The 26772-nt window shown below is 41.9% G+C and overlaps 1 protein-coding gene across 4 annotated transcripts in view; it reads left to right on the forward strand.

Moving 5' to 3' along the window:
• Mme (membrane metalloendopeptidase) overlaps positions 1-26772 on the forward strand; it is an 82369-nt gene that overhangs the window by 31242 nt on the left and 24355 nt on the right. For all 4 annotated transcript variants that reach the window (XM_076867329.2, XM_076867330.2, XM_076867328.2 and 1 more), the window contains exons 4-16: positions 1759-1920; positions 2721-2801; positions 2901-2996; positions 3109-3227; positions 4634-4699; positions 12058-12192; positions 14058-14159; positions 15659-15795; positions 15904-15997; positions 17082-17210; positions 18096-18194; positions 20888-20968; positions 22815-22918. In XM_076867329.2, coding sequence (XP_076723444.1) covers positions 1759-1920; positions 2721-2801; positions 2901-2996; positions 3109-3227; positions 4634-4699; positions 12058-12192; positions 14058-14159; positions 15659-15795; positions 15904-15997; positions 17082-17210; positions 18096-18194; positions 20888-20968; positions 22815-22918 — 1405 coding nt within the window. The remainder of the gene's footprint in view (positions 1-1758; positions 1921-2720; positions 2802-2900; positions 2997-3108; positions 3228-4633; positions 4700-12057; positions 12193-14057; positions 14160-15658; positions 15796-15903; positions 15998-17081; positions 17211-18095; positions 18195-20887; positions 20969-22814; positions 22919-26772) is intronic.

The following is a 26772-nucleotide window of genomic DNA, read 5'->3' on the forward strand; positions in this document are numbered from 1 at the left end:
GGTGTCCACGTTGGAAAAGTGACCTCATCTAAACATGAAAGGTGGAGGAGTAGGGGTGGGAGGTGGGTGTTTCTTGTAGGGTAGAGTCATGGAAGCTTCGGGAAGAGTCCGGGCCATGAGCTGGACCTGGAATGCTGGATGGAATTTGGAGAGAACGGGAGAGGGGTTGAAGACATGGGTGAGGGGATGGAAGCAAAGGCGCAGGGTTGGGGACACACAGGAGAGTTGGTGGCACACTGCACAGGCTCATCGCTGAGCATAAGTTTGAGTAGAAGTGCTGAGAGGGGAAAAAGGAAAGGTGATCTTCCTGGTAAAGGTTTGGAGGTCAAGTTAAAGAGCTTGCAGTTTAACTTGGGAAATGACAAGCTGTTGACATTTTGAGTGAGGTTGTGGCCAGTGCAGAAGGGTCCTTTGGTAATGTACGAAAGATAACCGGGATGTGTAAGTGATAGGAGGGGGCCTCCAGGACTGTCAAAATGAAGAGTTAGGTGACTTTTAGTCAAAAAGGAGTGAAGATGTAAACTAGGTTGACCTTAATCACAGAAGGGGAGATACAGGAAAGAGCTAAGTAATTTGGAACAATTCAAGGGCATTTTACCAGAATTTCATACGGAGAAGCTGTGATAACGATTCTGCTGCCCACCGAAGCATCGTACGTAGTGGGAGAGGCTGGCTTAGGGGCAGCCTGGGCCTGGTGTTCAGGAGCCGGAGCCTGAGGTCAACAAGCGGATGGGTCCAAAGGGAGGTTAGAAGTGGGGGTTTGTGGCTCAGCTGGAAAACAGATTTGCCAACCAAGTTGAAAAATCCACACGGCTCAGCAGTTGTTTGAAGTTTTTAATTAATTAATTGATTCAGAAAGCAAAGTACTTTCAAAAGCTCATTCGAGAGCTTATATTCTCTTGATACCCATGAATTCTCAATTGCTCTTTTGTTTTCATTGCAAAACAGTTCAACTTACTATGGGAAAGAAAGTGAGGGGGCCCATATTAGGGTGTCCTCTCCTGGGGCAGGAGGCATCTCGGGCACGGGGCCACGTTCTTGTCTCTGGTGACGGTGCTTCTCATTTCTCACATCTGTCCACCCATGGCCACACGTAGCAGTCAGTGTCTTGCACACCACGGAGGCTCCATGTGGGGGATTTGCATTTTCATCAAAGTTCCCAGAGATAAAAGAGTGGACACGAGAAAAGCTAACAAGCTCACAGCCAATTTCATGTGACAGGCTCTACATAAACATAGGCGAAGCGGATGCACATTTGAATTGCAAAAATTTCGTAAACAAGATCCAAAGAGTAATAACTGGCTTCAGAGCCTCACTAAAATGATAAAAATCCAGGAGCCACCCTACGTCCTGTAGAGTCTCAGAGACATTTCAGCAGTCACAGCACCTTGCAGAGCAGGTCCCTGAACATTATTGCAGCACGGAATGGGATTGTGTTATCTCCAGGCCCAGAGAGTCAGAGCAGAGACAACTTGTGTTCTTTATTCTTCACAAATAGCAACTAGCAAGAAATTCAGTTATTTGGGGGAAGGGTGTTGGGAGACTCAGGGTGGGAAGACCCAGTCGGCTCAAGAATAAAACAAGCCAACTACAGTCAAGGGAAAGAGGACTGTGATTAGGGGGCCTTCACCAAGCCACCAGAGGTGACAGTTGTGGAAGAGGAGCAGCAGTCCCATTAATGGGATCATAGAAGGGGCCAGGTGTCACCTTCTTCCTCATCCACACCCCTCCTCTCTCGCCCTTTCCCTGGTCTTGCAGCTGCTCGACTGATCCAGAACATGGATGCCACAGCTGAGCCTTGTACAGACTTTTTCAAATATGCCTGTGGTGGCTGGTTGAAGCGCAACGTCATTCCTGAGACCAGTTCCCGGTACAGCAACTTTGACATTTTAAGAGATGAGCTGGAAGTTATTCTCAAAGGTTAGTGGCCACACTAACTTGATGCTGGTACATCAAGGAATCGCTCTTCAGGTGTCTGTTTTTTAAGATAAAGCTGTTAGCGTCACAAAACATCCGAGTTGGTAATTCCTCCAGGCTCTTGGGCTATCCCTGAGCCACGGTGCAGGCTGCCCACACTGGAATGGATGTTTTGGCATCTCCTAGTGTTCTCCTTTCATTTGTAGGTACACTCATGATAAAACTCCTTCAACCCTAGACATGGTATCTAGATGCATTTTACCAAAGGAAAAACAATTGAAGGATTGCCACTGAAAACCTTCCATAGCCTCCCGACCCTAGCTCTGTGTTAAAGTTGCTATAGGACATTACTAATCTTTGTCTCCCCTGAGAAATTGAGAAAGGCCAGGCTACTCCCTACTATCCCTAGCCTCTGTTCTCTCCTCTTCTGGAAGTGACTTTGTAGAAAAAAAAAAATTGTTATTTTTTAATATCCAAACAAGTAGAACAAATCATCTGATTGATTTGAAATAGTGAAAGTACAATCACACGAAGGTTATTATATTCCAGCCATCCAAAGGACTATCTATATTACATTCTAAATTCCCCTGTGTTATTATTGATTCCTTTTAAAAGACTTGAATCATGGAACTAACCCCCAGTTCTGTGCTAAGGACGATGACCCAGGTGTTTGGTTTTTCCCATAGGGTTTGGGATGGGGAGAGAGGACAGCGAGTTTTCTTACTACGCCAGTGTCTAAAACATGGATCACACCTGCAAATGAGCAATTATATTGATGCACTTTATCACATGCCCTGTTTCAGATGTCCTCCAGGAGCCCAAAACTGAAGATATAGTTGCAGTGCAGAAAGCCAAAACATTGTACAGGTCTTGTATCAATGAGAGTAAGTGCCCTTCCTTTTGATTTCATTAAGAGTGTGCAATTATTGGTGCAAAAATATGCATAGACTTCACATTGAATTCATTTTCATTGTTTTCAAAAGCTGCTATTGATAGGAGAGGCGGGCAGCCTCTGCTCAAACTGTTACCAGATATTTATGGGTGGCCCGTAGCAACAGAAAACTGGGAACAAACATATGGTAAGGCCATTTTCCTTCTTTCTTTAAACAAATAATTTCCACATGAAATCTATTATGATGTCATTAATGAACTAAAGCATCTAAAGATATGTTTCTCTTTTCACTGCTTTAGGTGCATCTTGGACAGCTGAGAAATCTATTGCACAATTGAATTCTAAATATGGGAAAAAAGTCCTCATTAATTTTTTTATTGGCACTGATGATAAGAACTCCACACACCATATCATTCATGTAAGTTTGTATAGCAGACAGCCAGAGTTATCTTTAAATTGCAATAAAACTTCCAGGTGCACTGTTGTTATTAGTATTTAGAAATGCTGTGTGTTTTCATTTTGACTGCCTCTACATCGGGGTCAGAAATTAACACTGTCTCTGACAGCTGGGGTTGGAATTTGGAAAGTATTTTTTAATGCCATTTTTCCAACATTCATCTCTCATTTCTGCTACCTGTTTTAAATAACTCTCGCTTCATAAAATAAACGACAGAGGAGGCCCCAGGCTCCTCCCACTGAGATGAGCCCCTGATTTCTTTGTATGTTTCATGGAAAGAGCATGCTTTGGTTTACATACACAGTGCAGGTCTGGAAGCCAAAAATGCCTCATTGCTTTCAAAAACAATGTGGATTGTGAACACACTTTTGGTTCTCATTGAAGAATATCTGTACTTTTTTTCTCAAGTAAACGAAATGCTATTCTTTTTAAATGGCTTTATTGGATTGTTAAGAGGGATACCATTCATTTTAGGAGTTGCCTAAAAGGGAAAGGAGCAGGGCCCTTCATGTGGAGGGGCCTTTGGGCTATTTCTGTAACATTCCTTTACAAAAGGTGGGTTTTTCTTGTACTGATTGATGTGCCTCTGAACCCCTGTGCACCTCCTGGGGTTCTCACTTGAACCCATAGGGGCTCTGATGTGCCTGAGTACCCATTTTACCACCTGGTGCACAGGGCGCTGTAGGCAGGTGTGTGCCCAGCTCGCTCTTCTGTGCACTCCTGGAGTGGGCAGATGCACTGGAACTGCACTGGGTCTCCTCCCACCTGCCGGCTGTGCCTCTGCCGGCTGCAGTCCTGAGCAGAACAGCTGTGGGGAGGGCGGAAGGAGTCTTACCTGTCCCTCTGTGTAGAGGAGCTGGGGAAGCTTCTGCAAGATTCACACCAGCTGAAGATTCTAGAGTTGCCCTCGAGGTTATCCCCACCCCCCCCACCACCTGCTCGCCAAATAATCCTAAAGGGTATAAGCGGGTCCAACCAAGGGTGGGAACAGAACAACTGTCTCCCAGTGAGGGTGCAGAGTGTCAGAGGCTGGGAAGACCTGCGCGTGTATGATTCAGGAACTCCTTGGCCCTGTACCTTCTGCTCTGCATTTAGGAAGCCTTCCCAGCAAACTTTCTGTTCAAGTACTCTTCAGTCTCCCTCGCATACCCACAGACAGTCCTCCAGACTGTCTAACTCCCCCTGCGTCTAACACCGTGAGCAGTGGGAAAGCTGTCTCCTGACGAGGTCTGTACTCGGTTCTGACCCTCACCCTCATACGCAGCCAGACGACTGGTATTACATGCACATCAACAGGCAGGCTTGTATTTTGTCCAGCTGTTTCCTATCTGCTGAGTGATATGTTTGCCTTGGTGTGTGTTTTACAGTTCGACCAACCTCGACTTGGCCTCCCTTCCATGGACTACTATGAATGCACTGGAATCTACAAAGAGGTAAATAAAAGGAGGAGGAAACACAATCAGAAACAAACTAGAGAACCATCTGGAATAACCCTACAGATAATGAAAAGGACTAGAACCAAATTTAAACACCTTCTCATGTTCTTTACTCAGGACACTTAAAATCACACATTGATAGTAAAACTACTTCTGACAGGACCAGGGATTGATTGATGCAATGAAAAGCATCCTTCTAGAACATTCTCATTGGATTCTCAGAGGACTGTGCAGTCAGGGGCATGCCCTCCTGACTAGTTCTGGTCAGCTGGCTTGTGGACATCATGTCCCACTGTTAGCCTGCAGGACAGGCTGGGTGTCCTGGGGAGCTTCCTACCTGCCTCCCAGCCCTGCCTCCTGGGGCTGCTGACCAGGTCCTGCATCACTGATGGCAGGAGCAGCAGGAGGCAAAGCCAGGAACGGAACATTGTGTGTTCCTAGTTACCAGGGAAGAGGTTGGTCCTGCATACCTTCCTCATAATTCCACAATCCAGAAGGAAATTAAGTTGGTCCTAGTGGGTCACAGTGTGATGGTTTAATTGAAGTTGCTTCTTATCTAAAATTATTAGCTAAATGTCTATGCCTGCCACTTATTTTGCCAAGTTATTTTTTTCACAGTCATCATAACTATTTTTTATGACATTACAATAACTAAGAGCAGTTTAGTCCATGACAAAAATGTTACAGATTTCAGATCACTTCACAGCACAGCCGCCTATAAACATTTAAAAGTGAATTCAAAGAATGGTCGTTTTTAAGTTTCATGTTTGATACGACCAACATTCTGAGGTTAATGCAACCAAACGGTGGGGAATGACTGGACCATGCTGCTTCTGTCCCACAGAAAAAGGCAAAATGTAAAAAAACATGTGGGTTTCAGATTATACTGTACAAAAATTATTAAAATACGTTCCAGGTAAGCATGATGCATTAAGAAGTGGTACTAGTAAGAAATTGTATTTTGCTGAATTAGGTATCTTTTTGAGTGGCGACACATCATTGAAATGAAGCAAAAGGTATGCAATGTATTATATCAATGGCCACAATTAATAGCGCGAGAGTCCAGTAGTGTGGGAGATTTGAGTTGTCTAATTACTGTGTGGGTTGCAGCTATTGGCTCTAAGAGATGTCCAGCTGTTTCCTGTTTCGGATTTGAAAGAGATTAAGGGATTTTTGGCTCATTATACTGTGTTACCATAGTCATCAACTGAGATGCTTTTCATATTTAGGATTGTGCTCTTATGAACATCAGTTGTTTCCAACTCAAAAACACTTATTTTTTTTCATGTTTTTACATTTCTGATATCCAGGTACACCTGGCAGCCAAGGTGGTAAAGTTTCTTTTTTTTTGCTTTTCAAAGAGATGTTATTGAAATGGTGGTGCATTTTATATTTAGTGTCTTTCCACAGCCTAGGTCAGAGTGCAGACTGGCAGTTTGGGGCCTGATCTGATGTGGAGGCATTTGGTTTAACCTGCAGGGTTTGCTTTGTTTTACTTCTTACTTTTGGGGTAGTTGTCGGTTGTTCACAAAGTCAGAAGATTTTACTTGCTCGTACTTGATAATTTAAAGTGGAAGGAGTGGAAGCCTCAGCTTGCGCTCTCACGTGGCAGTGACAGGGCAGAGTCATGCTCCCGCGGCTCCCTTCAGATAGAGCCTTTGTCCTCCAGTTCTAGATGCTCATTGACACATGTGAACTTGCGGGTCCCTGGAGGCACTTAGCTTTGCTTAAAGCTTGGGTCTTAGCTATGCTGTAATAATAAAGACTCAAAAATACAGTAGTTTAAGCAGGATTGAAGATTATTTCTGTCTTCTGCTCCGGTCCAGAAGCAAGCAGTCAGCACAGGTGAGAGGGCAAGCTCTGCATCAGGAAAAGGTCTGGGACCCAGCTTTCTTTGATGCCATGACTTGAACATAGCTCATCTGGTGTTTCACGTTCCTCTGTTTGGTCACAATCGATTTACGAAGGCTGTGTTTACACTTCAGGCCACAGGAAAAATAAAAAAAGAGGAATGGGGTAGAGAGTTTCCTTTAATGTTAGTGATGCAAAAGTTGCATACTTTCCATTCTGTAGCACATTGCCCTGTGGCTGCGGCTAAATGTAAAGGAACCAGAAATGTCATCTTGGGCTGAGTGGCCACTCACATGCTCTGTTAAGACCTGGTTGGATTTACTTCCATTTTTTAATGCTATTGTAAAAGGTATTGTTTTCTTAATTTATTTTATAGATATCTCATTTTTTGTGTATAGGAATGCTAACAGATTTTTTTGTGTTGATTTTTGTAATTATTATTAGTTCTAAAAGTTTTTGGTTGAGTCTTCAGGGTTTTCTGTATGTGAGATTAACAGAGATAGTTTCACTTCTTCCCTTCCTATGCAGATGCCATTTATTTCTTTTTCTTATCTAATTGCTTTGGTTAGGACTTCTAGGACTATGTTTTTTGCAAGTGGCTTTCTCTTTACAGAAGGAACAAAGAGTCTCTTGTATTTTATTCTGGATTCTACAACTTCCCTATAATTCTATGGAGAAAATGGCCAAGTATCATCTATCTATCTGTTCAAAAGCCAAAAGAGACTATATTGTATCCAAGGACTTCTAGGACTATGTTGTATCCAAGTGGGGCATCCTTGTCTTGTATCTGATTTTAGGCAGGAAAGCTTTTGATTTTTCACCATTGAGCATGATGTTAACTGTGGGCTTGTTATATAGGGCCTTTGCTGTACTGAAGTACATTCTTTATGTACTTATGATTTTAGAGGTTTTTTTATGGTGAATGTATATTGGGTTTTTGTCAAGTGCTTTTTCTGAATCTATGGAGGGATCGTGTTGGTTTTGCTCTTCATTTTGTTTATATGGTGTGGCATATTTATTGATTTATGTCTATTGAATCATTCTTGCATCCCTGGGATAATCCAGTTGATCATGGTGACTGGTCTTTTTAACGAGTTGTTGAATGCGCTTTGCTACTATTTTGTGGATACATCAAAACTAAGATATTTTCTTTTCTATTTCCTGAGTGCCCTAAAATTTTAGATAGATTTTCCAATAATAGAAATGTGAACTTTTGGTTTTTGATCAGATAGAGATGATATATGGCCATTTTCTCCCTAGAAGTAGAGGGAAGTTGTAGAATCTAGAGTAAAAGTATAAGAGAAAAAGAGACTACCCAAGGCTCTTTGTTCCCTCTGTAAAGAGAAAGCTAACATAGTTGGACAGGACTAAAAGTACAAGGGCAGCAGACATTTAAAAAGAACAGTAGAAATCTCAATCCACGTGTTCATCTTTGTGAATGGTCATCTGCCTTCTCGTCCAGAATCAGTTCAAAATACCAGTTTGTAAAAAGGTCTACATGCAACTTTCCAAACATATGTTATAAGCCTTAGAAGTTCTTGTATGAATCTCCTGGTTCTTTCTGATAACTTGATGGAACCCCAGACAGTCCCCATGCTATTACAAGGTGCATCTTCTCAGGTTCTGGGATTCTCCTTCCCTAGAGTCCTGCTTGGGTTCAGGCTTTTTCTCATTTCTTTCTTTTTTTTTTTTTTTTTTTTTGTGTGTGTGTGTGTGTGTGATGCTGAGGATTGAACCTAGGGCCTTGTGCATGAGCTTTTTCTCATTTCCAAACAGAGGGGTGCCAAATGATTGTGCCCTTGCAGTTCCTCTGTGGGGAGCGAGTCTCTGCTGGGCAGCTGAGTGCTGCTCAACATGCTGCTCAAACCAGGAAGTACCCAAGACTTTTTGATAGGAAACATATCTTTCCTGCTTGATATTCCTGTGTTCCCCTGACACACTTCCTGTGCAACACTTAAGTGTCTCCCAGCCTCAGTGGCTAAGAATAGGATTGTTCCAGGATTTCCCAGTTACTTCCCTGTATAGGTTTTCTTCCTAGGAAAGGAAAGACAGAAAATTAGTAAGAACTGGGTTACTTTGAACAGAGTCTCTGGAAGTAAAACCCCTGGTCCACAGGCACTTGGCTCACTGAGGTACCCAGATATCAGCCAGTCAGACTGGAGGGCTTCCTCTTCCTCCCTAGGTATTACTATCATTTATTAGCAACCATATTAAATTTTGAAGTATAGCAATCAAATGGCATTGCTCTCTTCTTCTCTGGTAACTCTAACAAACATCAACTTTTTTTTTCCAGGGAGGCTTCCCCATTAGAAGTAAAGAGCCAGTTTATAAATCCCATTGCCTGGTCCTGAAGAATGGAGGTAGTTCTGATTAGAGTAGCAATCTATAGTGTTAATATTAGTAAATATCTCATCAAGAGTGGGAGATTTAACCCCCTACAAAATTGCTATTATATGGATTTTACCTAACATTTTAAAACCAATTACCCCTTTGAAACTGTTTTTATAAGTGCTGGGATATGCTGGAGTTTTTTTGTTTTGTTTTGTGTAGGAAGGGCTACATAGATATTTTGGTGGATTCTTTTTTAACCAAAGTATCACTGTCTCTCTTTTTCAGAAACTGACTTAGGCCTGTCATCATGGCCACTGACTCTGGCCTGTGTCCTGACAACTAAATACTCTCTCAGTCATTTTAAAAAAAGAAAAGAAAGAAAAATTCAAATTTTAAAATAACCTGGCCAGTGTACTATTAAATGTTTAAATATGGGTTAATACTTTCTCCCCATATCACAGCAATTAAAATTCTTTGACATTTTCCCTATCCCAGCATCTTAAGAAAGAAAACTAAAACTTTATGGCAGAATCATGTCTTGTAAAAAGGATTTAATTACGGTGGTATGCTTATTTCTGACAACTATAATTCCAGAAGCCAGGAAAGATAATCAAAATGCTAAGACATAGGTTCAAATCAGTCACAGTGGAGTAGGTAAAGGAGGAGAGAGTATTCCACAGAGCTAGGTGAGTACTCATCCAAGAAGGTAGTGAGACCATATCAACCAGCTTCCTGAGAAACAGCCCCAGTTCGGCAGGCCAGAAGCATGGTCCATAGTTCTAGAGCTTGCCTTACACCCAAGTCCCAGGGTCTTTAAATACATCTGGGAAGATAAAGATATTGAAGTAGAAGCAACAAAGCACTCAGGAGGATCCTGTTATTGTTTGCTCACCTCATTAACAAAAAAGCATCTCATATAGTAAAGAAAATCTCAGTACATTGATATTGGAAAATTCACATTACCATCTCCTTCATAGCCAGTAGTGATTCCCTGCTGAAGGCAGATGGATTTGTATGCTTTGAAATACAGTTAATTCAAAGCACTGTGTGTTTATACTTTGGAATAAGTTGGTCCCATGAGTTGTGAAGTCAGACATACTTATTTACTCCCAAGCAAAACAAGAGTTCTGATTACCTTTTAATAGGAAAAGAATGGAGTTATCAAGAAGATATATAAAATTATCTTTTCATTCCTGTTACCTTAGTGACTAGGTTTTTAATACAGACTCACAGCTGAAAACTAGTTTATGCTATTGAGTAGCTGGGCCATAGATGAGAGGCTAGGCAGAGTCCTAGATCATTACAGCACATTCATGGAAGGAAAGGGCTCCTCTCCACAGGGATAAAGATCATAGCAGGCAGTATCTAACCTCTTGACTTCCACACTGATAATAATACATTTTGCTTAATATTCTCTCTCTTTCTCTCTCTTTTACCCCATACTGGGATTGAACTCAGGGACACTTAACCACTGAGTCACATCCCCAGCCCTTTTTATATTTTATTTAGAGACAGGGTCTCTCCGAGTTGTTTAGAGCCTCGCTACATTACTGAGGCTGGCTTTGAACTCATGATCCTCCAGTCTTAGCCTCCTGAGCTGCTAAGACGACAGGTATGCACCACTGTGCCCAGCTCATTTTGCCTAACCCTTGTTTGACAAGTATTTTTATCTCCCTATTGGTTTTAGGTTGATATTGAACTACTATCAATTTAGATGTGTCTTCACGATGATGAGCAACATGAGGATTCCTCTTTTTTTGTTGTTATTTACTTTTTATTTAACTTTATTATACATATTTTTTTTACAAATTACACACATGTATTATATAATGTGTATATTATAAAAACATCAAAAAGGAAACTTTATAAGGATGAGATAACTGTGGAATAATAATTTTAAGACAGTTTTTATTTTGTGTATTGATATAAAACATTTTTTCTTCCTAAAATTATTATTAAAATTTTCAGTAAAAAACATGTTTGGGTATTTTTAATATTCTTTTAAGTTTTTAAAAATTTTTTTGTAGTCTGGTTTTATGTCCACTGTGTTTCAATTCTGGGTTCTCTTCACACCATTTCTTCCACAGTGGCAGGACATTTTGACCTTCAGATCAAGTGTCCCTCTTACAGCACCAACTTTGTGAACAACCTTCCAGCTTTTGACCTTGATCCTATTTCAAATGCCTGTGTAGTCTCTGTTAACTTCATGGTAAAGAATTCTTCTTTTTACAATTTCCTTTAACTTCTTAGCAACTTCATAGTGACACCATCCAATGATATTTTCTCCATCAATGAATTCAATAAGATCCTCCACCCAGGTGGTTTTAATTGGGTCAGTGATGCCACCATCTTTAATTTTCTTGATACAAACATAGCCGACACCATTATCTGTAATGGTGAGCCCAAGTGAATGCTCAGATTTATACATGCTCACTTATGTTTTTAGTTCTTTCACATGAGCAAATATGAAATCTCCAAGACCTAATTGCCCTCCTAGGAGTTTTTTCCATGTCAATTTTAGATGTGTTTAAAGTACAGTCTAAGGTGGTTTCAGAGGTTCAGTCCATGGTCAGCTGACTCCACAGCTCTGGTGGAGGCAGAACAACATGGCGGAAGGTCATAGTGATGGAGAGCAGCTCAGGACATGGCAGTCAGGCAGCAGAGGTTCCTCTTTCACTTCTGATTGAATATTAGGAATATAAAACCCTCTCAAAACTGAAAAAGTGAAGTACCTCATGGCACACACATTAGCCTTCCCCCAGGTACCCGGTCTTGGAATATAGGAGGCTTGGCCCAGCCCCAAGTTGTATGGTGTGTTTTTCTTGGTCACATTCACCTGCTTTACCAGAAGAAAAGCTGGTGCCAGGGAGTTCAGTTTTGAGTAATTTTTAAACAAGATGAGCTCATGCTTTATTTTAATTGCTGATAGCTATAAATTACTTAGTACTTTCAAAGTGACACTTTATTACTTTGCTTTAAGCTCTAATTAAAAGACGCATCGACCTTCTAAGAATCTGTGCAGGTCATTTCTTCTGGCACTTAGGATAGGATTTCTATTTTACTGTGCTTTATCTGCTACCAAATATTAACATGAATTGAAAACCAGTTTTAACTGAAGAGTTATGATGAATATTTAGAAGTTTCTCTAGCAATTTGCTGTTTATTTTTTGCAGGCGTGTACAGCATATGTGGATTTTATGATTTCTGTGGCCAAATTGATTCGTCTGGAGGAAGGATTGCCTATTGATGAAAAGCAGATTTCTTCAGAAATGAATAGAGTTATGGAATTGGAAAAAGAAATTGCCAATGTAAAATACAATTTTTTTTTCTGATATACTGAATAATGTCAACATCCCCCCCCCCCTTTTTTCTTTCCCCTATCATAGTTTAAGGGTAAAAGTGTAACTTTCTAACCAAGTGATAAAAATGTTTACCATGGTGACAGACCATTGACTTCTAGAAGATCTTTGGAGCTATAGGATCTTATAATAAACTGGGTTCTCAGCATCCAAGAGACATGCTAGATTTGACAAATGTGAACAAGATGCACTTAATCATTATAAGTGGTTACATCAAGATCCTACCATCATAGTTAGACTATTCGATGCCCTGAGACTCAGATACATGCAAATCTACATTAGTTTTCTCAACAATTTTATTATGTTTTAATTTAAAATAGTCTCCATCCATTTGCTAAGAAGTGCACATGCTCATGGTCAGTGTGGCACCACTGAGTTCGGACTGGCAGGCTGCCTCACCGAGGACCACCAGAGCAGCCAAGGAGCCACAGGATGTGTTTTTCTCTGGCCCCAGACACACTCCGCTCATGGAGTCTGAGTTTGCACTTTCTTCTCGACAGTCCACTGAGAGGCCCTGCGGTCCATGGGACATTCAGGTTACTCATTGACCCCCTGCTCAGATTCGGTCTAAGACCACAGAGCTCAGTGACATTATAAACAACCACCTTCCACCCACAGGTCTCCACCAACCACTGCTGCCATCTGGCCTCATCAGAATCTTGGGTGAAGTTCTGGGAGGGCACTCTTGGCTTTCTGGGGCTACATGAAACCACAGACCCCTAATCAGAGACAGACTGCCTAGAGCAGCAGCTGACATTGAACCACCGTTGTGAGGCATGAGGCATGAGGCATGACAGTGTGATCGGTGACATGTGGTTCTCTGCTGGGAACAGGATTGCTGGAGGAGAATAGTTTCCTGCCCTGGGATTTTACCACTTCCGATTTCCCGGCCCATGTCCCCTTTTGACCAGCTTTGGCTCAGCAGTGGTAATTTTGTCACCTCAGAATTCTCTGGAACTGCGTTTTTGCCCCGTTTTGAATTCTGAGGTTGGCATTGGGTCCTTGTCCTCTTGAAGCAGTGCTCAGCACCCGTGCTGCCTGCAGGTGATGTTCAGTGACACTTGTTTTTGGTAAATGAGTAATAAGTTACCTACAGGGGACTTTGGAGCCATTGTCACTGAGGAATAATTCCCAGTTAAGCCTTCACCTTTTGTCCCTTTTCACTTAAATTTGCTTTTGCTCATTTTGACAACTAATTGGGAGTGACTATCATAATTTTTTTTTTCCTCCTGTTTTGGAATCAGTGGAAAAAAAATAGGAAAAAGGTAGAGCACAGGACAAGTTGGGCAGGACGAGAAGACGGCCCAACAGCAGCATGTGCTGCTGTTTCCCTCGGTTTGCGGCCTGGCTCTGGGCTGTGCTAGGACTTTTCAGTCCCACTTGCTGCAACTTGTAGCCACTATGGCACTTTGGTTTTCTTGGCTAAATTTCAACTAGGGTACTGAGTGATAGGTTAGAAGTGGGAGGCAGAGTATCTGAGATCTCTCCCAAAAAGCCATAATATGAAACAATGCAGAGACCACTGAGCTGCCCATTAACCAGAGCCCACATACGTTGCCTATATGGCTTGGGCAGTTAGCAAAATATTTTTGAAGAATTTTAAGTTTCATTTGCAACCAGATATCAATTATTGTCACTAACTACACACAAAATCTCTTAAGTTTGTTGTCAGACAAAATAAATTACAAAACAAGTACAATATAGAAACCAAATCAAACTGTATGATACTTATATTTCTGTTTCTGTTATTCATAGTGATAGTTTTCTAAAGAAGTTCATAGTTCTAAAACAATGATCAAAAATTATATCCACAGGCAACGTCTAAACCTGAAGATCGAAATGACCCAATGGCTCTCTATAACAAAATGACGTTGGCCCAGGTGCAGAATAACTTTTCGCTAGAGATCAATGGGAAGGTAAGTAGCAAATTTTATGTGCCCTCTTCCTGAACCATTTCTTAAAATTGAAACCTGCCCTATAAAATACTATCTTTTTAGAATTTTGTTTATTTCTTATTGATTTGAAATAAACCGAACTCCAGAATGAATTTAGAGGACACCAGCCATTTGAGTTCATGATAGCACCTGAAGAAAGACTCTCTGAAGTCATAATTATATATTATTTCATATTTATATTTAGTTAGAATGAATTTCAAAGGTAAAATTCCTCTCAAGACAGGTAGGCAATAATATTAGACTCTGTGGTAGAAGAGGGTTTGGAGAAAGTGAAGACCTCTCTGAGGGACTGCTATAGTCATTGGTTGTTGGCTGGCAGACAGTGAAATGGGGAAGTCACAGGACTTTCCAGATTCCCATCCAACCACCGTGGCGGAATTCAGAACAACGACAGAGAAGTAGAGGCAGAAATGAGAGGAGAATTGTCTCTCGCATTCTGCTTCTGGACAGCTATTGGCTTCCCCTGCGTAGCTCTCGTCCAGTCACCTTTCTCTGGGCTAGGCAGTGGCTCCTGCATCTTAGATGATGCACACAGATGGGATATGAGGCACATCCATGGAAACGTGGGAACTCCCACAGTTGGTGACAGAATTCCCTCAGGCACTGATTCTCATAAATGAGGACTTTTTAAAGGGCGTAACGTACTGAGTTTGACATTTTGTATGTAGAACTTTTAATACAATGTGTTTGGTGGTATGTTTTGTGGAAGTCACAAATGCAGCACAGAACCCTAAGTTACTAAGTGTGTGTATAGCGAAGGGTCCAAGATACTGACCATCTTAGGCGTGCTCAACTCACCACTTAAAGAATGATAAGTTCCATCTCTTGGCAACTCTCACCTTAGCTTCTGGAACATGCTAACCACGTGTTCAAGGGCCTGATGTGAATAGCTTGAGACCTGCCCTTCTGTTGGGCTCCATAGCATCCCATACCTCTGCACTAAGCATGTTTTCATTTGCAGCAGGATCTCTACACAGGTGCATTACTGTGTTGCAAGGACCTGTTTATTAATACCCACTTTTTATATTTTTATAAGTGCATTGTAGTTACACATAATACTGAGATTCATTTTGACATAACCATACCTGTGTGGAGTACAAGACAAAACACACTATACACCTTTCTGTATTTGCATAAACTGAAGTTTTAGTTTGAAATCTAAGTTTTCTTTTCCTTCTATTTTCTGATTGTTTTTTTTTCTGTGAGCCTTGTGTTTGCTCTTCAGTGGGCGGTTGAATTCCGCTATCTAAATAATCAGGTTACAGAACTAATTTTTATTGAAAAGCTGATCGAAACAACTGAGGAAATATCCCAAACAAATGACAGACTGGCCATTGTGATAATTATGTGGTGACGCGACTGACACCCCTCTATATCTGACTGTCTGACTATAATGGGTTCTCGGAGCCCAGAAGAGAAATTCATGATCACTGAATGTTCTGTGTCTGCTTTTCTTCCAGCCTTTCAGCTGGTCAGATTTCACAAACGAAATCATGTCAACTGTGAATATTAGTATTCCAAATGAGGAAGATGTGGTTGTTTATGCTCCAGAATATTTAACCAAACTTAAGCCTATTCTTACCAAATATTCTGCCAGGTAGGTGTGTCAGGGTGCTGCACCCTCAAAGTTTGCATTTCATATCACTCTGTAGAAGCTCTGCAGCCTCATCTTTTCTGTTGCTGGGTGGTGGGTTTTTTTATACAGAGATCTTCAAAATTTAATGTCCTGGAGGTTCATAATGGATCTTGTAAGCAGCCTCAACCGAACCTACAAGGAGTCCAGAAATGCTTTCCGCAAGGTGAAGAAAAAATCTCTCTTTTCTTAAGACTTAAAGCATAAAGAGCTCTTGGTTTTGAAGGCTTGGTGTGTCCACTGCTAGGATGTGATGATCACTGCCAAGTGACAAGCTGCCAGGTCTTGGTGATTGTGTTGAGGATGCTATGGCTAGGAAGAGGTTGGTCTTCCTGGACTTTGTCAGTCCTATGACATGGTGGTCACTTGGCCCTGAAAGGGTTAACTGTGGTTATGTGAGCAGTTCAGGGAAGACTGTGGCATTCCTGTCAGTTGTGGTTGTGCTAGAAGCTATTGCAGGGGTGCCTTCTCGAGTCACTTCTTTTCAGGTGCCCCTGGACATAAGCTCAGATGGATTTCCTTGATGTGGACAGTCCAGTGACACTATACCTAGCCAGAACTAGCTTTTCTGAGGCTATACCTACGTTATGTAAAGAAAGGGACATCATTTCAATTCTGTTGCCAGGAGAGCGGGCAGTAGGGATTGAGGAAGGCGAAATTCTAGAAGATATATTGGTTGGTGCAAAAAATAAATAAATAAAACTCTGAAAGTTCTAGTTTTTACCCTGAAAAAGATAATATAGTCACACATGTTTAGAATTCAAGAATACAAAATAGTATTGTGCTCAATTTCCCTTACCTAGGTGAATCCCCTTATTGATACTTCAATTTATATACACGCATAGATTTTCTTAAGTACTAGAAGCTCAGATAAACCATTAAAAAGCAGAAATGCGTTTTCTTGGGTATAAGATCTCCCCTGTTACATCCATTGAACATTTCTTCCCGTTTATGTTTATGCAGTGTAGACGTGATGTATATTTTTCCCTAAAGCTCTCCAGAAGGATATTAACTTATAATAGCCAAAAGTTCTGCTGGGACGTGCCTCTGGAAATACACCTTGTTCTCAGATCACTTTAAGTGAACATTCCAGTGGGACTGCACTCGATGGTGGGCTAGGGACACCAGCCTTGTGGGCAGTGAGCACTGTGGCCAGAAGTCACCTGGGGCATGGAGGGTAGAGGCATGTGCAGCCTGTGCCCCGGCCCTCAGCTCCTGGTTAAGGGTCATTTTCTTTTTCTCTCTTCTAGGCCATTTATGGCACAACAGCCGAAACTGCCACCTGGAGACGCTGTGCAAACTATGTCAATGGGAATATGGAAAACGCGGTGGGAAGGCTGTATGTGGAGGCAGCGTTTGCTGGGGAGAGTAAGCATGTGGTAAGGCTTTTGAGACAGTCACCACCGGCTGCCGTGCTCCGTCAGCCTGCCCGCATGGTGGGCAGTCACCACTGTCTAAAGCATAGCTAGAATTTTACCAACCTACCAGAGAAGCTCTGAATCCCACTAGGCCCCTGTTTCCTAATGAATCTCTTCCTCTGTCCCCCAGGAGTCTGGTTATGTGCCTGGCCCTTTACTGTCCAGTTCAACACAACAGTCCGTTTTCCAGATTTGAATGTTTAGCGTAGCTGTCACGTTCTACCCACAGTCATTTATGAACTCTGCCAAGACCAACGAGGACCAAGATCTAGGGCTCTCTTAAACACATAGGAAGTAAGCCAGAGTGTGTTGGAAGTATAAGAACTTCACCCCTTTGTTTGTGGAATGAAGACAGTAGAACTTAATGCTGTGTTGGCAGAATTCGTTGAAATGCTACTTTAAACGCTTAACTAAACCACTGATGGCAGTGACAGCTAACGTTTTGTTAGTTCTTGTAATGATAGTGGGAACCATTACATTTGGAAGATTTTTTTTAATCAATGTTCATGTTAATATCTATGTAATCAGGAATATTAGTAGCAATATTGCTTTGAAATATGATCCCACATATTCATCTGTCCGCATCATAGTTTGTCTGTAAATGTGTATGTTTTGATGCATCAGGTCATATCAAGACAGTGTGTAGCTCTGGTTTTTTTTTTTTTTTTTTTTTTTTAATTTGTATTATGGGAGCGGGGGCTGCAGCTTAGTGGTACAACACCTGCTTAGCATGTGCAAGGCCCTAAGTTTGATCCCCAGCATCACAAAACAACAAATAATAAAAAATACCATGTTACAAAGGATGAATTAATGGCTTAAATTTGGCTTCTGTTCTTTGGATCTGAGGTTGAGGATTTGATTGCACAGATCCGGGAAGTGTTTATTCAGACTTTAGATGACCTCACTTGGATGGATGCTGAAACGAAAAAGAAAGCTGAAGAAAAGGTAAGATCAAGAAGAACCGGCAGAGAGAAAGTTCTGTGCAGGGAAAGGGGAACCCTAGACACAGTCAGGAAAAGACATGATCGTAGAATGCACGAGGGAATCACAGTCTCCTCCAAGGGGCAGCGTCTTCAGGAATGGTGCTCACAGCAGAGATGTTTGTCCTGTGATTTTTCATCTTTTATCTCTGCAGCCAACAATAGCCATGCATAACTAGTTTAAAACTTTAAACTAAAGCACTGACATTTCCCTTTCCTGTAAGGGGGATTTGGGAAAATAAGAGGAAAATCCTATAGAGCAAATAAAGAATTAAAGGATAATATTTCAGTGGCTCATATTTTTATCCTCCTATAAAACATGACCTGAAATGTTCCTACCAATGGTTCAATGACATTCTTAAGATGTCCCATTACAGTATGATGTGTAAATTTCCAGTTAAACTTTTTTTGCATGAGCTACACAGGAGGAAATACTAAGTTCCTGATCAAGGTAATGAAATGTGGTGCATCATTCACCTGATTTTACCATCTGCAGTTAAAGGCATATCAAAGAAACCTTTTTATAATTATTCTGGTTTACTCTTCAGATGCAGCTTTTCCTGGAAGTTGTAATATCTTGCATAAGAATAAATCACCAGATTCCTAAGGAATTCTAGGCTTGAGTTTACTGTGATTATTTGTCTTTATCACTAAAAAAATCTAGCAGGGGGTAGGTAGGACCTGTAAAATCCCAACCTGCCTCCAGAGCAACATCCACTTGCTTGAGTATTCTCCTACAGTTAGAGTAACAGGAAGAGCAGACCTTTCTTGGAACTGATATTGGAGTCCATAAAAAAACCTACTGCAATCCACCTCTGGTCTAGTTCTCTTTCAAAATTAAGTCACATGGAAGTAGTATTGGTTTTCGGCTCTCTCAGGAGTCCTGGGTGGGGTAAGCCCATGGAATAGGCCATCTGGCTGTGCTGGTTCTTTGATGACTTAGCTGTCTATGATGTGGTTCTTTTTAAGATAACCAGTTGGGATTGTTCTAGATCAGCATTTCCAAAATGGTGTCACTAAACACTGGACCTACCCCTTGTTCCACCAGAGACCAGTGGTCCAAAGAGTTTAGGAAATGCTCCTAGGGATGGCTTCCCCTGTTAGGTGTGTGCTTCTAACATGATTCCATGACACCATACTTGTTAAGAGTCTGTAAACAAGTCAAGATGGCACCTGGCAAAATGCCAGAGGGAGTGGTTTGTAGAGTAACACCAGCGAGGCATTAAGTGTGGAGATTCCTTATTGGTTGACTGCTGTATCGAGTTTATGTTAATTAAGATAAGCTGTGTGGAATGTATAAATACCTCTGTTGTCCTACAATAAACGGCTCCCTCTCCTGCTGTATCAATGTACACAAGTTGTTCATCACCCCCCGGTTAGTTTGCTGCAGCCGGACTGCGGCACGTACTAACGTATGTTTGTATTTCTTTCACTGCCTAGCTATCATTGCTCCTTGTAATAAGCTCTGTGTGGGCAGGAAACGTTATCCAAGACTGTATCCTCAGCCCTGTACAGAGTACCTGGTTCTTGGTGTGTGAACATATGTTGAATGAATAAATCAACGAATCCTCTTGTTAGATACTTACAGTAACCCAAGATGCTAACCTTAGAATCGAACCTGTTTTCATTCTAAGAAGTCCTGCGATAAGGAAAGCGACTTGGTGTTCTTCCCTCAGTATTTACCCAAAGTTCTTAATAGCAAGTCTTTTTTTGTAGTACCTTTTACTGTCTGTAGGATGGGTGCCCTTGAGAACACATGGGAAAATGTCTATGAGGGGTGGATCTGCATATTGCCAATACTGGGACCACTTGCAAGAAAATGGGCTTGGTCTAAGTGACCGCAGTGGCATGTTTGCTGCCTGGCACCAGGGGAAATCCTGGGCTTATGCAACAGATTTGTAACAAGACACTCATTGGATAACAAACCAAAATCTCAAAACAAAGATAAGTGTCTGTGACAAAAGAAAGAAATTTAAAAATTAGAAATAGCAAGTAGTTAACAAGCAATAATAATGAAATAATCAGAGTAAGTAAAATATTTTTAAAGTAACAAAAATTTAAATAAATAAAGTTCCCAAGGTACATATGAGCTGGGCTGACAGGAGAACTCTGTTTTCCGCCTGTTTAATTACTGTCACTCATTTACCTTGGGCAGACAGGCACACTGACTTTGGAGAACAAAGGAGAACATAAAAACTCCAGGAACCAATATTCAGGAAGAATATTAACACTAAACCCAAGAAGCCCTTATCTGTTTTCTCAGCCAAATCAATGAAGTGGAAAGATAATTATATCTTGCGAGAATGGAAGCTCTAAATATTACTCCTATAAAATTGAAGAGAAAAGTCTTTCTGAGAAAAAGGTTCATAGAAATACAATACATGCGGAATGATGATTTCTGTCGGTTTCCATTTTGGTTTTCTTGGGAAAACTGCAGCCTGTAATAAGGTATTAGAGGATAAATTTCAAACCTGATTTTTGTTTATTTTTTAACCCAGGGAAGGAGCCATTGCAAAGAACTGGGGTCCAGTGTTATCAGATACTCTTTTTGAGAACAGTATGGAGTGAGCTGTTCAATGGCTGGTCATGGGCATATTGTAACCTGTGTATTTGAAAGTTGCATAATCATCCTGACTTTCAGTGTTATATGTTTCATAGGCCCTGGCAATTAAAGAAAGGATCGGCTACCCTGATGACATTATTTCAAATGATAACAAACTGAATAATGAATACCTCCAGGTAAGTCTTTGCAGTGACTCTGGCTAGTAACATCTGGGGCTGGTGGCAATGCCATTTCTAGCTAGGGGATTCCAGAAATTAGGTGAATAACCTAAAACCGTAGGTCTTACTATATAAAGGCTTTTACACTGTCGCCAGGCTATATTTGTCTCAGCCCTTTGTTTCTTGAGCCTGGACGCTTGGTCTTTGTTACTTTGCTCTGTGCACATTCCATTTTAAGAACAGTGAGGAAACTCTTTGGAGAGCATGGGGAGGGGGGACATCAAGGTGTAAAGGACAGGCCTCAGCTCATCTAAGTCTCTGCAGTCACAGCCTCAGGTTCCTTCTGTTTCCTAGTTATTCCCCCACTGCAGAAACCAAGTCACTCCTCCTCTGCTGAACAAACAAAGTAAACAGTCTCTGAGAACCAGAAGCCATTTCATTGTCCCCTGGTATCATATCAGTTAGAAGAGAAGAGTTGATCAGGGTCACTACAACTGCTCACCTGAAGCACCACCTGTCACCGCCTGGCATCCAGGTGTCAGCCAAGTGAAGCTTCCAGGGTTCAGGATGACAGTGACTCCCGGCCCCTGACAACTAGTCTAACAGGGAGGTTCGCATGTGCTCCTTTCCTTTTGCAGAAAAGCTTGACTTTCTCTTAAATAAGCTATCTGCACATCCCAGGCCCCTGTGACACAAGGGCAGTGGCAAATGTGGTGGATGAGCAGGGACCCCACACCAAGCTCCCTGGGCTCCACCTAGTTCCACTACATTTTTAAAATTTATTGTTGTTTTTTTTTAAGTATTATTCATTACAAATATACACAAAGGTGAAGTTCACCGTGGTGTATTCATACATGTATTTAGCATAATTGGGTCAATCTCATTATGCAATTCCCCCCTTTTCCCAAACCTCCTCCCTCCCACTATACCTCTTTCCTCCACTTTACTGATGTCCCTTCTATTTTCATAGGATTCCCCAACCCTGCCTTTTCTTTAAACTCCTTGTTTCTCTCTAGTTTCTCCATAGGAGAGAAAACATTCAACCTTTGACTTTCCTAGTCTGGCTTATTTCACTAGCACAATGTTCTCCAGTTCCATCCATTTACCAGCAAATGCCATGGTTTTATTCTTCTTTATAGCTGAGTAGTACTCTATTGTGTGTGTGTGTGTGTGTGTGTGTGTGTGTGTGTATAAAATATTTATCATTCCATTGACGGACCCATGGGCTTGTTCCAAAACTTGGATATAGCAAGTTGTGCTGCTATAAACATTGATGTGCCTGTAGTATACTGATTTTAATTATTTTGGATAAATACTAAGGAATGGGATATCTAGGTCATGTGGTGGTTCCAATTATAGTCTTTTGAGGAACCTCCATACTGCTCCGCTGAATGGTTGTACTAATTTGCAGTCCCACCCACAATCCTCTACTGCTTTAGATTTGGGTGAGTGACTAAACTGTCTGGTGATGACATCCTTTAGTTCTGGGGATTACCATGAGGATTAATGAGTATAATATGTGTTTAAAGTACTGGACTCTTTGCTAGGCACACAGTAGGTGCTAAATAAGGATGTGCTCTTATCCTCATCTGTGATGTGAGGGTTCATATCGCATCACAAGGCTTGTCTGACCCTGTTTCACTTGATTAATTACAAAAGAATAAGATGTAGCTCTGATCCATCTAGAACAGTGCTGACTTCTACTCTAGCAACAAGTTAATTGGAAATAACCCTCCTTTGATAAGTTTTCAATGCTGTTTCTTAACTTTATTAACGGATAGGATTTAATAAAATGTGTTTTCTAGTGAAACTTTTGTAGATTCTGGCTTTAATAATTCTCCCCCAAATCTTTTATGTGTTACAGTTGAACTACAAAGAAGATGAATACTTTGAGAACATAATTCAAAATTTGAAATTCATCCAAAGTAAACAGCTGAAGAAGCTCCGGGAAAAGGTGGACAAGGACGAGTATGTAGATTCTATTTCCAACATATTCATCAGAGGAGGTCCTTTTTCTCCTCTTCCTACCCCAGGCGCTTAGAACGTGAGAGTACAGTGTCCTCTAGGAGCAGCTTAGAGGACTTTAACATGGGTCAGGAATTGAGCCAAGTGTGAGCTTTTTCCTGAGGGTTACCTTTAACTTCCCCGTCCCTTCAACACCTTTGCCTGCCCCCCACAGCTAGTCATGGTTAACATGGGTCAGGAATTTAGCCAAGTGTGAGCTTTTTCCTGAGGATTATCTCTAACTTCCCCGTCCCTTCAACACCTCTGCCCTCCACATTAGCTTAGGTTAACCCAAAGCTCCTTCAAGCCTCCTCCTGGAATTTTCTTCTGCTGACAGCTCACCTTTTTCAACCCATCAGACCTCCAACAACTCCATCCCCTTCCGGGATTGGCTCACGTAGCACTTTTTTTTACCCTGCTGTAGTCAAGCAGGAAATACCAGAAGGAGTCTTTAGGGAGCTTTGATTGCTCCTTAGTGACATCAGTACTTCATATGAACAGTGTTTATTTTTCCATTTAAGGGACACATCTAACCTCTTTATCAGTGTGCCTGTTGTGCACCCAAATCCCCAGAGCTGTTCTGGTGGCCCTTTTCTCCCCAGGCACCCCACCTCTGGAGAGCAGGGGCTGTTCCATTCTGGCACTTAGAACTGAATGTTATTATTTCTTTTAAAATACATATACTTAGATTTAATACTTGTTAGCACTGTAAAGTGTCTACCAACAGATATTGTTAAAGTCTTTCTGACTAAAATAACCCACACCCCTTTTTATGCTTTTAAGAATAGTTGAATTACTGCTTGGTATTTTCTTTTGAAGTCAATAAGGTTGTCTCCATTTTTAATATAGTTTACACTGCGTCTTCCCTTTCAACATATGTATTCATTTTCTCTGAGCCTTTCTCTCTTTAAGATGGATAATCAAAAGCCAGAACTGAGCACAGTGTTTTAACGAATACTGATCAATGGCATGTGTGCCTCTGTAGACTTTGGGGTCCTTTCCATGAGGTTCTGTTAGTCACAGGTACAATGTCACTTCTCTGGTCTTCTCTACCATACCTTGCCAGCTTTTCTCTCTCTCTCTCTCTTTTTTTTTTTTTTTTTTTTTTTTTAATCTTTGCCTGTATACTGAGTATAGAAATGCAAAACTCTGTCTGCACATTGGAATCATCTGGGGAAACATTACCAAAAAAAAAAAAAGAAAAGAAAAAAAACCTGCCTTCTCCAGCTCGGTCTTCTTAGATTGTTCTGTAATGCATTTGCTCTGTGACTGGGACCCAGGTACTGGGCTTCTTTAGTACCACCCCACCCCGGAGCAGGAGGCCCTGGCTTAGTGTTGGTTTCTTTTTGTATCATTCTTGTTGGTATTGAGTTTTATGGGATTTTTCACGAGATGATGCATTTAATTTGACAAGCTAGATTTGAGATTTAATTTCTGTTCCAAAATCATCAGAAACCCTCTGACAGCAAGGGCAGCGTGGTCTGGACCAGGCCTGTAGGATGGGGCATGGTGAAGGTGCTTCTTATTTTACTGTAGCTTCTTACAGGAAGGTTTGTGGCTCACTTTGCTTCCCAGTCCTGTTTTCTTCCCTCATGTAGTGTCAAGTTCAGGTCCCGACAGTGCCCATTCAGAGATGAGTGCGTGGCCTCGGCTTGGCCCACCTAGCCCTTGGCACCTGGGTTGCTCAAGATCCTCACTCCCAGCTTCCTGCAGGAGAGACACCTGTCTGTGCCCAAAGTTGTGGGGACAGAGATGAGGCTATTGGCTGCCGCAGGCCGCTTTATAGGGTGCTCAGGCAAACAAGGATGTGCAACAGCTTCAGGGCACTGATTAAAGGAATTTGGTTCATCAAATAGGAGAGTTCTGGGTGTTCTTCTCCCTGTACTCTCTCCTGCCCTCGCGGGGCAAACTCCTGAGCTTCCTGACCCCCCAATGCCATCATCATCACAGGTGAGGATTTGCAGCTGGCCAGATCCATATGCTGAGCTCTGGTTCCAGAGGTCTGGCTGATATGTGGACCCTCATGGTCCCACCAACCCAGATTTGCCATCTAGGCAAATTTAGTAGTCTTCTTCCCCTGTATCTGCCTGTCTCCCAAAAACCTCCAAACTGTAGCTACCAAGACCCAAACTAGAGACTCATGTTTTTGGAGGGGGGGTTACAGTTTATTTATTTATCTATTTATTTGTTTATTTGTTTTATTAGTACATTATAGTTACGCATAATATTGGGGTCCATTTTGGCATAATCATACAAGCCTGGAATATAATTTACTCCAGTTCAGTCCCAGTACTTGCCCTTTCCTTTCCCTCCTACCTCCTCCTGCATCTTTCCCTCTACTCTACTGGTCTTCCTTCTATTTATTTACAGTTTTCTTTTAATTAGTGCTTCATAGATATGCATTGTGGTATATTCATATATGTGCATGGGATAGTTTGCTCAATTCACTCCACTGTTCCTCCCATTTTCCATCCCTCTTCCCTCCCCCCAGTCCCTTCCTCTATTCCACTGATCCATCTTCTGTTTTCATGAGATTCCTCCCCTACCCCTGTGCAAGCACACACACACTCCCCACCCTGCTCCGTTTTGCTCCAGTTCCACATGTAAGAGAGAACGTTGACCCTTGAAATTCTGGATGGATTATTTCACTTAGCATGCTCTCTCCTTTCAGTTTCATGGTTCTTCACGACTACATACCGTGTGTGTATGTGTGTGTGTGTGTGTGTGTGTGTGTATGTATATATAGATATAGATATAGATATATCACATTTTCTTTATGCATTTGTCTCTGGACAGGCACCTGAGCTGGTTGCATTTGTCTCTGGACAGGCACCTGAGCTGGTTCCGTAGCTTGGCTATTGTGAATTGTGCTGCTATAAACATTGATGGGGCTGTGTTGCTATTGTATGCTTGTTTTAGTTCTTTCTGGTAACTATGGGGGGATGGGATAGTTGAGTCATATTGAGGTTCAGGGACTCAGCCTAATCTTTTTAGGCTGACCCGTTTGATTCAATTTAAATCTCCATCCCAGGAACAGGTGTGTACATCCACCAGCTACTAGCCAGGTATCAGAGGGGACAGGAGGAAACATTTCATCTCACAACACCTTTGTCACTTCCTGGATTAAGATATTTCTCATCCTTTCCCAGAGTTATTTCAGTTTTTCCTCTTTGTTTATCCCCCATCTTTGGTTTCTTCTTTGGTTTCTTCTCACACTGCTGTCCCGGAGAAGTTTTGAAGACACAGATCAAGGTGTGCTCTTTTCTGATGACCTTCATTGAATCCCTGTGGCTGGCTCATGCCCAGGGAACTTTTGGACAAGAGGCCCAAGGCCCCTGTGCCACCCACCCCCTCTCTAGAACCCTCTAGAGGCAGCCTTCCTGCAGCTGCCCCAGGCTCCAGCCGCGTGTTACTTCCAAGCCACTGCCTGCCTTCCCCCACGGTCCCTCACCCGGGACCTCTCCCCCTGCCTTCCCCCTGGGTCTCTCATCTGGGACCTCTCCCTCTGTCCTCATTACCCAGCAAAGGACTTCACCAGGCCCTACTCACCGGCCAGCTGAGCTGACCTCTTGCAGGTTTCGCTTCACCTGAACAGTTTAGTCCAGGCCCAGCAGCTTCCATTACCTCAGTGAGAAGCAGCAGCCAGATAGTCGTGTCACCAGAGATGCCAAAGAGCCCGTGTGTGTGTGGGGGGGTGACACTGGTCAACTGAGCTGCCCCTCTGGTTCCGCCTGAGCATCTCACCACCTTGCTTGGTAAAGACAGCACCATCTTTGCTGCTCTCTGTTCAACAAATTCAAGAAGTTGAGGACATCAGG

The sequence above is a fragment of the Callospermophilus lateralis genome, chromosome 10 (genome assembly GCF_048772815.1).
Source record: "Callospermophilus lateralis isolate mCalLat2 chromosome 10, mCalLat2.hap1, whole genome shotgun sequence".
Lineage (NCBI taxonomy): Eukaryota > Metazoa > Chordata > Mammalia > Rodentia > Sciuridae > Callospermophilus > Callospermophilus lateralis.